The 13,776-nt window shown below is 37.7% G+C and overlaps 1 protein-coding gene across 1 annotated transcript in view; it reads right to left on the bottom strand.

Annotated features, from left to right (window-relative positions):
- Positions 1 to 13,776, bottom strand: part of eys (eyes shut homolog) — a 255,068-nt gene that overhangs the window by 88,084 nt on the left and 153,208 nt on the right. Inside the window, 3 exon segments of the mRNA XM_058384541.1 lie at positions 2,761 to 2,911; positions 10,014 to 10,105; positions 10,413 to 10,673. Coding sequence (XP_058240524.1) covers positions 2,761 to 2,911; positions 10,014 to 10,105; positions 10,413 to 10,673 — 504 coding nt within the window.

Raw genomic sequence — 13,776 nt, 5'->3', positions numbered from 1 at the left:
TGACCCCAGGTATACATCCAGATCAAAAAAGGAATAGCTTAACAAAAAGAAGATCAAAATATTCAATGTTTTTAAATGACCTAGCCAGAGCCCAGACTCGAATGGATTTGTAAATGCTACAAATTCTGTGCACAGGAGATATCCTTACAATTTCATGCATCTAGAATGTTTTTTTTTTTTTTTTACAAGAAAGAGTGATAAAATATTGCCAAGTCAAGATGTGCCATGCTGATAGACTCTTACCCAAAAAGTAAATTTGTAATATCCAGAGGTGCTTCAAAAATATTAGTTTACGGAGTGTGCATATTTATTCAACTAGTTTTGTGATTGTTAACGTTTGTTATTTCACAGTATGGGTAGAAAACATTCTGACATGATTTATGATTTTACTCGGTTTCATTCTTTTACATCACAAAAACCTGCTATTTTCACAGGGGTATGTAGACTTTTTATATCCATTTTATGTGTACAATTACATCTCAAGAGATTGCATACACAAGTAAATTAAATGTTCCTGAATAAGGCAAACTTTTTTTTTTTTTTTTTGCTATGTAATCTGAAAGGTATTGTGTGAAAACATCCAGCTCTATCTCCTCTGTCTCTTCTTTTCCCAAATTTTTCAGTAGTGAGTGAGAATGAGATGTGCTCATTGTGTCCTAACTCAATGGCCTTGGGCTCTATTGAGAGATCCTCCATAACTAAAATAGCAACTGCTACGTGCCCTGCTGTCTAATCCTTGCAGCAACAACCCCACATCCTTTGCCCCAAAGATTAAAGTTCTGCATTTTAGCCACTGCCATATATCCAGGAATGCCAGGATTATAGAGAAGTTGTTTAGCGTCGATGAAACTACTGACTCTTCTCACAAGCTGGATTCGCGGCAGTGACATTTAGTCCGTATTGAATATTTACAATGCATGATGACCTGTGAGATTCTTTCATCTGGCTGATTATTGAAGATAGCATACAAGTACCCTTCTTATACATCCTATAATACTGTGAGTGAGCTCAGGTGCAAGTGCAGCATCCTGTGTGTGTACAAATATCTATTATCCCCAGTGGACTTTTGGGGCTAAAATCTTGTGATATAAGCTGCTTTTATAGCATGCCACAAAGGTACCAATGGATCAAGGCAGCTGCCTTCTACTTTGGACACTGACTAATGCCCAGGAGAGTTCTAGGAGTTATCTGAGAGAGTACTGTCCTGCCACTATTTGCAGCAAAGCCACCATATAGGATAATAGAAGATACACTCTATAGGCTAAAGTTTGTGGACACCTGACCATCAAATCCATTTGTGGGTCTTCCCATCAATATTGCCATGAAGTTAGAAGCACAGAATTATCCAGAATGTCTTCGTATGCTTTAACGTTAAGTTTTCCCTGCACTGCAATCACAAGGCATAAATCTCTTCCAGCATGACAATGCCTTTGTGCAAAAAGTGATGTACATAAAGACATGGTTTGCAAAGGCTAGAGTGAAAGAAATTGAGTGTCCTGCACAGAGCCCTGACCTTAACCCCACTGAACACCTTTGGGATGAAATGGAACATCAACATCACACCAGGCCTTCTCGACCACCATCAGTGCCCGACCTTCTTAATGCTCTTATGCCTGAATGGGCAAATCTAGTGGAAAGCCTTTCCTAAGGATTGGAAGCTGTTATTGGCACTAAATGAGGGAATGGATGCCCATGGTCTTGGAACATCGGAATGATAGTCAGACGCCCACTTATTTTTAGCCATATAGTGTATCACCATGTGTAAAAACTTCCCCCTCATTTATATACACTGGAGTAGCTCCTCCTTTCAGAACTACAGCTTCTCTGGTACATGTCCAACAACCAGATGACCGACTATAATGATGACCAACCGCCCCTGATCTTACTTCATTATGACCCCACACAGGGTCCATCTGTGTGTTCTGTGATACTGATATTGTGCTTTGCCGCTGTCAAGTGTGTTCGTCAGGGAATCCTGACTTAAGCAGACTTCTTACAACTTATTTTCCATCTCCAGTTCCAAGCACTTTATTGTTTATAGTTACTTGCTCAAGCCCAGCCTGCTTGGATCTGAGAAATAATTAGGTTCTATTCAACCTACAAGCCTAAACACCAATTTCCAATCCAATTTATTTTGTTAGGTTGTTTACCTTACCTTATACCAGTGCACACTATATTCAACAGTAGTCTGAACCACCTCTCAAATTAACCTTGCATGCACAAATAGCCAAGAAGCAAATACAGATCCATATTATATTTTCGTATAGCTGCTCGGGTGAATGTTAAGTTAGTATGTTGCATTGAATTTAAACTGTTTTTGATTTCTTTGTGTGTCAAGTGCAAAAATTATGTTTCATGCTACTTGCACCCTGCAGCCAGAGCGAGGAGTTTGTTTCTATGGTAACTATTAATGATTCCAGTCAACTTACATAAATCTCACGAGATTCAGCAGCGCAGGGTAACGTTCTATACTGACAGTGTGAAACTACACAGACCATGTCTTGCATTTCTCCAACATCCTTTTTCTTGTGTTTAGACATTGTCTTTCTGTTTAGTTTTCCTTATGGTACCAGCATGTTGATACCTATGCACTATAAAATTGCATCTAGCTACCTCTGGCTCACCAGAACTGCATCAAGTATAAACACTGCCTGCCTCTCATCCAGAACAAACAGATCTGCAATTTAATAGCCGTCTAGAGATGCTGCATGCATTAACACAAAAAAAGCCGATGCAATCCAGTAGCTGGAATAATCTTACCTCATATGAAGAGTAAGTGAGAGGCAAACCTCCTACAAAAACATGGCCAGTAGTGTGTAAAGTTACTTCTGACCAGTAATTGATTGGATTGCTTTGAGTATGTTGAAAGCCAGACACAGCAACCTCTGCTTCACACGGAGCAAGATACTGTCTGTGGAGGAAAAGCGTTGTATTAAAATAATGACTCACAGCATAGTCAAGAATATGGATGAAGATGAAAACTACATAATGGCATGCAGGGAGTGAAATCATATTTGGATATTTAAAGCTTAGGACCATGTTTATCTCTTTGCTCAGTGGTAGTAAATATGCTGAATTAATGATCTCTAGTTTATTTTGCAGCAAAAAATATAACAATCTCCTGTTTATGTTGAGAATATTTCTTCTTTGCCTTAGGAAACAACAATTATTATAAAAGCCAAGCAATCTAATTTGCATTTTATGGTTATGTTTTTACCTCTTTTTAATATTCACACCAAAAACAGTTTGTGGAGAATATGATAAGCATTGTTTCCATGGATACAGAAGAGAAAGCAGTGATTTAAAAGTAAAGCAGGATACACAATGAATTCGGTATTCATTATTTTCTATTAGACATGGCATGTCAAATTTTAGCACAGAGTTATGAAAGAGCTGTAAAGCTCTTACGTCTTCCCTCTACACTTGATTTATTCCTCAGTTCTTCGTAGGACTCAATGTTAAAAATATAGACAAGTAAATCACACAGGAGGAAAAAAATATGTTGCTATTTATAATTTATATTCATAAAATTACAAATAATGCTTTTGGTGTGGAATATACACTAATCAGCTATAAAGTAAAAAAAAAAAAAAAAAAACCCACCTGCCTAATTTTGTGTTATTTTGTGCCACCCAAAATAGCTCTGACCTGTCGAGGCATTGACTCCACAAGACCTCAAAAGGTTTATTGTAGTATCTGGCACCAAGAAGTTAGCAGCAGATCCTTTAAGCCTTGTACGTTGGATTGAGGTGGGGTTCCACGGGTCAGACATATTTGTTCAGCATATCCCACAGATGCTTGATCAGACTGAGAACTGGAGAGTCATGACCCTTTCTCTTTAACCTTGCCTTTCCTTGGACCACATTTGGTAGAACCATACCATATTGGAAATACCTCACACCTGTTGTTCTGAAGACGCTCTCACCCAGTCACTAGCCATCACAATCTGGCCCTCATCAAAGTCGACCAGATCCTTATGCCCATTAAGATTATTCCTTTGAGAACTGACTGTTCACTTGTTGCCAAATAAATCCCACCTTGTGACAGGTTTCATTGTCAAGAAAATGTTACTCACTTCAACTGTCGTTGGTTTTATTCCTATGGCTGATCAGCATGCATATATATTTTATTTCATTTCATTGTCTCATCGGGCATCAAGGCAGGATACACCCTGGATGGAGTGCCAACCCATCGCAGGCATATATATATATATATATGTATAATTCACTCAATTATAAATATAACGTGGCACAGGGACAACATTCCCTTAATCATTCATCACCATGGGGATGATTAGAGAATACATAAATTAAATGAGACAACAAAAGTGTGTTGACCTTTATGAATCATCCAGTGGGTTTAAAATGGCTACGTACTTGAAATTCACTGTGACAGCAATAATTAAGAAGTTTATAATAACCTGAGCTGTACTAAACCTGCCTGGAGATGACTGTATATTATTCCCCACACACAGTGAAAAAGATGACTGGAAAAAATTTCTCCTAGGATCTTGGTTGGAAATTTGCTAGAGGTGGAAGCATTTTGGGATGAGAAAGATTCCATATCTACAATTAGACACTACCTCCACATTAATAAAATACACTTCACCAAAATGCAGCCTATTCTATCATTCTTCCATTTAAGCACCTGTACGCTACTGGAACATCAACTGGAGCTGGGTTCTATGATGAAAACAGTTTTTTTTTTTTTTTTGGAAACAAACACCCAAGGATGGTTATGCAGAAAAGAATGATGCTGTGAGGATGTTTGTCTTTGAGTGCATGGCATCAGGGCAAAGAGATTTTTAATGAAAGTCTGTCTGCATCTATCAAAAGGGTAGAGAACTGAGTCATGGCTGGATCTTTCAGCCATGATCAAAAGATATGTCCAAATCCAGTCAAAATGGTTCAGTGACCACAGAATCAAGCTTTTGACATGGCCATCCCAGACTACTGTCCTAAGCCCCTTTGAATACTTGTGGAGTGAGCTGGAGTGTAAAGAAGACTCAGTGTTTTTATGTTGGAAATGTTGCACACAGTCCAGAAATACAGGGGTGCCAATAATTATGACACATGGAGTTTGGTTAAAATGTATTTAATAAGGTTTTTTTTTTGTTTTTTTCCCCCTCAGATTAGAAATAGATTTATCTCAAATTTTCCATGTTATATTAAGCTAAAAAGAGTTTTTTTCATAACCTTCCTTTTGACCCATCTTTAGCAAGGTCGCCATTACTTCTGGAGGTGACCGTATGTTACGCAGCAGAGGAGTGATGTAGAAGAGCAGAGCTCAAGCTAAATGGATAAAAAGCTTTGCACTCTTATCTGGAGTGCTGTACTTTAACACGGCCCTTCACCTAGCAGTATAGCGCACAAGAGTCGCAGCAATCATTTCACGTTATTTCACTGTACATAAAAAGCATTTTGTAATCTAATTATTAATCTAAACTAGAATGCTAATGTACACTTTAATGTAAAAAGCAAAAATATCTTGCATATATGTCAGACGTATAATACTAGGTGATATTGCATGTATTGTGTAAGCTAATAATAAAGCTAGACATGTTTAATGAGCTATATCCTGGTTTATGGGGCATGATATTGGTGGTTCATAAGCATTAGTAAGGAATTCAAACATCCAGTTATGTAGAGGTGATTGGGGTGTGAGAAAAGTAACTTATTGGGGCCATTGGCTTTTAACGCTGAACTAAAATTGATGAACAACGTTTTTCACCATGCAGTGTTCTGGTGTTCTGGTGTCCTAGGTGGGTTATTACCGAGCAATGAACAGCAAGCCAGAAAGCTAAACTAAAATATTTGAATGCTTTGTCTCTGGTAATGAGACACAAGGCAAGACACAACATTTCCCCAATCCACTTGGGTGCAAATCTGGCTACACTTAAACTGTAGTAATGAAACATCAAAACCCAAGAAGTAAAGTGTTTATTTCACTGTTTTTGTTCACTTACAACCATAACACTGTCTGAAAGTTGGCTTGTTTAAGAAGGCCTTAGCTCTGCCCACTAGGGACAATCATGCCACATTATACATCTCTTATGTGGCAGTGTTACATACATGTTATAAACATTATAAATATGATTTAAAGACGTTGTTTATTACATTTAACAAAAGTTTATTACAGAGATATTTCTCAATATGTTAGTGGGGAATAAAGGCATAAAAACAGTGAATGGCATTCTCCAGTTTAAACAGTATACTGTACATACTGTACTGTATATCCCAACAGTCTCTCTCAGTAGTTAAATTATCCTAATTTACAAATAAATGAAATTTTAATATCTATTGTTTTTCTTTCTTTCTCTCTTTCTTAAAAAACAAACACACCTTATACTACTGTATTTACCTGTAATGTCGTACAATGCTTAATCTTGAATTGAAAATCAACTTGAAAAGTCTTTAAGGAATGCTTTATGGAATTTTACTTGACAGTGAGACGCAGTCTATTTAAATATTTTGGTTTTATGTTTCTATTGAGTCGCCGCATAAAACTAATGAATTAGATTTTCACCCTGCGCCAGCCAAAGTGAAAATCTAATTAAAGATGTAGTTTCATCTTTTTAATTAAGGCTATTGTTCTGTGTACTTAGACAGATTGGATGATCTGAACGTTTGTATTGGAATCTTGCCGGCATTTATGCCTGAGAGCATGTATGAGGATGGAAGCATGTGCACATTAGAATGGAATAGCTTACTTTCTATTAAAAAGAAAAACCCACACAGGGGACAACACACACACACACAGCACAATTCTTTCATTCTAAAAACCTGACACCAATGTTTCACATAGGGTACTCCCATAGGGCACTTGTGTATCGTATATGAAGCGTGGCTAAAGGACACACCTAATAAACTGTGTTATAATAGCTATATCAGATAATGTCTGATAGTGTCAAGGCAGTGACAGGCTATTAACAGCACATGATAAAACAAAGACAGCTTAAAGCTGATGTCATCCCGTCTCAGACACCTTCCTTCCTTTCTTCCCTCCCTCCCTCCCTCCCTCCTTCCTTCCTTCCTTCCTTCCTTCCTTCCTTCTGCTTTTTCCTTCTTTATAGAAACCTGGGAGATTCCCAAAGCTAATTCTGCCCTTCCAATAACAAGGGAAAAAAGATAATTATCTTAGAGCAGATTCTGAGCTTACCATGTGCAGCAGGAGGGTAGCTGCTCGCAGATGCTTTGGGCCCACAAGTCCATGTCTCAAGATAGCCCACTCACTGAAAAAAGAAGTGAGGGCTCAAAAAAACCCCCAAAAGCGATAGCAGCATGGCTTGCTAAGCCTGTAACTGTGTTCTGCTCGACATTGGCGGCTTGGCACCTTGCCAGAGGGCAGCAGGCCCTGCTAGTCCTTGAGCCTGTCAGTCCCTGTAGACCTCTGTTACATATAAAAAGAATTGTTCCTGGCGGAGTGATGTATTAAAAAAGGCCAACGACAGAGAGGACCTTGGCGCTCTAGGGGGCCGGTCCGAGGTGTCGGCAGCTCAGACAAGCCCTTAGCGGGACAATTCTTCTGGGATGGATACATGCCTGAAATATTTTACTTTTTTCCCCCTAACACCACCATACTTTCTTTTTTTTTTCTTCTTCTTCTCTCTACAGTTTTTCATTCCTTTAAATGGATGACCGTGAGCAATGAGAGATTTTGGCAGCTGTTTGGATTGTACATGATGTGTCTTGACAGTGAAAAAATAGACAGAGGCAGATTAATGCTTTTAAAATAAAAAGGTTGGCTAAGAGTCAAGGTGCAGCATGTTTAACTGATAGACCATGAAGGGAAATTGCTATATTCCTACACCTTTAAGATCTGATTGTACAAGATCCAATCAGTCAAATCTGTATTTTATAAATAAACAGGTCTACTCGAAAAAAGCTTGCAAAAAATATTGAAAAAGTCCACTAATGGCACTGCATGTCCACGTCACTTATTCCTGAATATGAATGTAAATTAATGAAGATGACAATGCTCAGCTGAGCCTGAAGAGCTACTCACAAAGGAAGACAGGGTTTCAAACTGACATGCAGTAATATAATTAGCTCTGTACATTATATATAAACATCTCCCATCACTTACACACCGTCAATTAGACAGATTTATGAAGTGCCATTTTTAAAATATTCAGTATGGCATTGTTAAATCCATTAGCCGCAAATTACAGGGCAATTTCTGATGACCTGAAGGCCAATTGTAAAGATGTATACAATTTACAGCTTTGTACAATATTATACATTATATGCGTGTGTGTGTGTGTGTGTGTTTGTGTGTGTATTGTACAGAGCTAATTAATTTACTGCATGTAACTTTAAAACCCTTTCTTGCTTTGCTCCTTTGCATGCCATTAGTAGTAATTTCAGTATTGTATTTTTCAGTATTGCAAGCTTTTTTCAAGTAGACCTGTTTATTCATAAAATAGATGGTGATTGTAACTTGAACTTTAAAGGTGTAACTTTAAAGTGTGTAGCTATTTCCTTTCATAGTCTGTCAGTTAAAGACACTGCACCTTGACATCTTTTGTTTTAAAAGCATTCATCTGACTCTGTCTATTTTTTACACTGTCAAATTACACTGATACCTCATGGACAATCCAAACAGCTGCCAAAATCTCTTATTGCTCACCGTCAACCAGTGTTTATGCATGCGTGTATGTTGTTATTAAACGCAATATGAATGGATATACCACATTTAAAAAATACTTAGTGATCTCACTGTGTCAGTATGTCATCACTGTGACTGAATTCCCGCATAAATGCTGGGAATGAATCATTAGAGACATGTTGAGCCCCATCTTTTTTTTGCATAACTCAAGCAATTTGTCAGCCAGCTGTTTGTAGTTTGTTAAACATTTTAACAAGATTTTTTAATGCCTTCTATGCAGTTATTTCTTTACCCACTAGAAGTTCTTCAAAATCCCTGTCATTGATGATCTGATTGATTTGTAGGCCAATCTTTGCATCAGTTATCTTGGGAAAATTCTTGTATCTGAGCTGCATTCCTAGCAGCAGTGCCACCATTTCCAGTTGCAGGTGCTCTACTGTACATGTTTCAAAAAGCCTTCCATATTTGTGTGCTGCCTAGCCAATAGATACTAAAGGATAGACATTATGGTTGTGTATCAACACTGCTAATCAATAAAAAAAGATTCTACTGTTGCACTTCATGTTCAGTACAGAAATGCATGCTGTCAAGCTGACCAAAGAAATTTGTCAAATCTCCTTGCCGGCTGAGAAAATTGAAATCTTTGAACCTGGTAACAGCAAACCTATCCTTTCAGCCGTGAACCTAGCAGCTTCTAAATCCCTGACCAAGCCATTTCATTTCAAATGTGTTATGAGAAGAGGCACACTGCATGCAAGTGGTTTACAATCTGTATCAGGGTCTATTTCCAATTCAGGCGTGTGCATTGAGGTATCTTCTTGGTATCTCTCTATGCTCCATGTCTCTGGAGGCTTCGGGACTGGAAGACTGTCATCAGGCAGCACTGGCCTCATGGCTGAAGGCAGTTTGGGACATAAAGTAGATTGCTTGTTTTTGTTAGAGAAGCCAGAGACATTGGTCAGGCTGTAGTAACAGTCTGTTACAAGATCCCTCTGCTTCTGCCATGTCATGTGATTAACAAATGGCATAGACATGTGAGTACCTCTGAGCTAAGCTCTAATAATGATGATGTTGCATGCAATGATAAGCAGTCCAGGATTTGCCTGCAAGCAGTCCAGGATTTGTCTCATCAAATTCACAACCCAATGTAAAGCTTATAAGCTTTCATTATAAGTGTAGTTGTGTACCATTTTTGCGGTTTAAGTTACAAAATCAATCTGCCACAGTGTATGTGAATGCTTTATACCCTGTCTAACACCTTTACTGTGAGTATGTGTCCTGTCCATGGTCAAGTACACTCCAGCCTAAGCATGTCAGGTGACGTACATGCTCAGGCATGACTGGACATGGCATAGAAACCTTTTTATTACTTCTGGGTGACAGTTAAATTAGGCAGGAACTGTTACCTCATGTGTACCACATACTCTTTGCCATCATTGACCTGTCCTTTGGTATTAATGCTATGAATCCCCTCTTCTTGGCTGCAGGAAAAGTCATACTGCAAAAGAAGACAAATGAACGATTACACCTACAAACTGAAGCATAAATTTTAAGATGCTCTAGAGAAATGTACCCTATTATTTTACAGTACTAATTTGAATGTGAAATTTTAATTAATCCCACATGAAGGGATAAATCTGGAGCAGGAACAAGAGGATTAAGTAAGTGGTGATGATGATGATGATGATGATAAACCAACATCCCTGATATCCCAAATTCTAGTTCCCAAGTTAAACCCCTGCTCACACACCATACAAAACATCAGACAGACACATTATAAATTATAGAACCTATAAAACATTTACCTTTAAAATTCCATTGTTAAGGTAGAGCTTGATAAAAAAGAAGCCAGCTCCTTGGTCGACATACAGGAGTGTTCCATTCACTGAGCGAGTCTGAACCCTTACTGTGATATTACTCACAGCACTGAGATTAATGCCCTCAAACTCCAGGAATGAAGTGCCAGAATATCTCCCATAGGTGATATCTAGAGAAAGCCAGAGAAATGAAAAGAAATTGTGAGAAATAGTGGAGAAATCTGTGCTTTTGTAAAGCAAACCAAATCGCTATATAGCCATATATCATTGTGTGATTTTTTTTTTTTTGTGCTACAATTTTCCTGCTTCTACTAACAGAACTGAAAATTAGATTACACTATGAAATTGGAAATGATTGGATGCAACCCTGAAAGACAATATTAAAAAAACAATAAAGTCAAATAAAGTAAGCAGAAATAAAAACAAAATAAAGGTTAAAACCAGACTTAGTTTCAGTCTACTGGATTATATCATTTGATGCTACAGTGGGGTCCAAAAGTCTGAGACCACTACTGAAAATCCTTCCACTGTGCATTCGTTCTAATTAAATCCAACATTTTGCATTAGAAATTAAATAACCATGAGTGAAAAGTAGAGTCTTTGGAATATTTACTTTGACTTCAGAGCTTCTTAAAATTTTGTGTCATCTTTTTTGCTAAAGAAATCCCACTCTTGCTGGCATGGACTCAGTAAGTTTCCACAAAAACTTTATGATCTATTTTAGATCACAATTTATCAGCGCATCATCTGGACACATGCTTCAAAACATGAGATTTGACATGAGGAAAATCTGACCTTTTGTACAACGTAGTTGGTCAATATCACAACTTTGCTTACGTTCAAATAGTGTACAAGAAATTGTGCAGAAACCTGAATATTCAAGATAATAAAGATTTACTTTCTCTGTTTTAAACATTTGCTTTTTTTTACATTTTAAATTGACTGTATACTGTAACCAATTTTTGCCAGTTAGTTCATGAAAGCACATTTCCACCTTGAAAATACTCATCATTTCCTTCTTGTCTCACAATATCAGAGAAGCTTGAAAGCATGTGGCTTCAATTCTCAAGGCCTTCCATTATCACTGTGACTCATAGAGTAGCTCTTTGCTTTACTCCAGAGTACTTCTCAATAGAATTTATCCTAGGAGTGGACTGATGAATAGATCTTCACTAGAATTTAAATGCGCTTTTAAAATCCTCCTATGGTGTCCACTTAATATATTCAAGCATGCACAATAATGAGTAGTTTCACATCTCAATAAATTGAGAAGAACTACACACGTTAGGAATCGTAATTTTTCAGCAGCTTGGACAAACAAAAGACACAAAAAACACCTTGGATTCTGTTTCAAAATAGAATGCTTCAGTCTCACCCTTTCCTCTAGGGTCAGTGGTCAACATCTGGCCAGTTGAACACTCTAGCAAGCATGTTTTTTTGCACCAACAAATGTTGTCTTTCAGACCAAGATTAAACCAAGATCAGATTAAACCTTAATCAATAATTCACTGTAGTTCTATATTAAGTATATTTCACTTCATCGCTAACATTGGGCAGGAAGGCAATGTAATAGCAATGAGGTAACTGTTGAAGAGATATCTGGTGTAGAACTTTTTTTTTTTTTCAAATCAGACTTCAGGGTCACTCAAAGATGGCCCACATTTTTCTTGATAAGACGTGCACATGAACTAACGTTTCTATAACTAGACAGTTCCATTCATCTAGCAATGTGATTAGCATTTTACTGATAACCTTCACATTTCACCTGCATTTATAGGTTCTTGCATAAAATCACACTTTTACATCACAGCTATGTCAGATATCAGACAATGTTTTGGTAGATACTTCTCAACAAGAGCTTAAGGTCTGGTAGAATGGTCTTGTGAGAGCTAAACTTAACCGATAATTAAATCTAAAGAAAAACTTAGGTCTGTTGAGAACCAATCACCATTGTCTTGAACAAACAAACAAACAAACAAACAAACAAACAAAACCTTCAGAAACCACCAAGGTCTAGATTTCATGACCTCACAGCTAGTTATGTCTATGGTTAAAAAAAAGGCTAGACAGTGCTTCTCCCAATACTGCTCCCATACTATCATAAGGCACCATAGGTCTAATACCCTGACCAGTAATTTGCAGACCAAAAGGACAAGAAATGTGACCAGTCTGGAAATCCTTTGATCCTGGAATTCAAAAACAAATAGAGAGACACATTCTCTACTTCCTCCACCCTCCTGTAAGCTGGTTACAGCAGCAATGATTATGGAAAATTTCCCCTTGGCGACCAAGTCATTCATTAATTTGAGATCCTTGTTTGGACATATGTGAAGCTTTGATCCAGTCCACATCAACTGGCAGCAGGCATGGGCATGCCTCATTAGCATGGGAAAGCCTCTTCCCCAGACTCCACTTTTGTCAATAAGTTGTATTGAGAAGCTCGGGTTAACGGCTTTTTCAGGGGTACTTCTGTTTTGAAACTTGGCCCTGAATAGCTGTTTGAAATTGGTCAGTATGGACAGATGATTTCTTGCAGTGGGGTTTTCATATGATTCGAACAGTTACCTGTGGAACCTGAAATGCCAAATAAAATAATGTGAAGATAGAAATCTGGAAACCTTTTTAAAAGGAAAGAAAATACAACAAACTCCAACTCTGTCTTCCTCAAGATTCGTCAAACGTTGAAATGACAACAGACAGCTTGATAACTCTCTACCCTAGAATAGCATCTGTCATTATTTTATTACACACTCTACAAAATGCTATTTCCTGCATCAACCAGACTTCTTTTGTGCTGCTTCAGCTTGGGGGCTTTCAGCTTTGCACAGACACGGTCACGCCCCCATGTTAAGCAAAGCATGAAGGACTACTCAATTCTCATCACTGGTTTTCTTCAAAATCAACAAATGTCTTTACTCTGAGTCAATCAATTTAGCCATAAAGAGTGTGAAGGAAACAATCCAGACTACATTTTAAACCACTGAAAGAGGATAGATCCTGCCAGTCATCTGCATTACCAATTAAATGAAACACAATTTCAATGACATATCGTAAAACAAGTTTGAAATTGTAAACAAGAGGTGGACATTTAATACGGTTTTCTTGAACTTTCCACGGGCCATTGCCTGTCAGACTCTATTGACAGAAATATTACTGCTACCACAAGAAAGTCTCATTTGAAGTATAATCTGTAGTAATTTGACATTTTCCTCTGGCTGTAAAAATGCAATGCAAACAATGTTTATTTTCTTTTCTCTAAATACCCAATGATAAATATGTCACTTTTCAAGCTCAGGAACGGTACAGAACATTCCAATATTTATAAAAATGTGACTGTTCTCCATTAAATGAT

Source organism: Hemibagrus wyckioides, linkage group LG29 (genome assembly GCF_019097595.1).
Source record: "Hemibagrus wyckioides isolate EC202008001 linkage group LG29, SWU_Hwy_1.0, whole genome shotgun sequence".
NCBI classification, from domain to species: domain Eukaryota; kingdom Metazoa; phylum Chordata; class Actinopteri; order Siluriformes; family Bagridae; genus Hemibagrus; species Hemibagrus wyckioides.
Note: the sequence above shows the minus strand (reverse complement) of the source record. Positions and strands in the feature narration are given on the sequence as shown.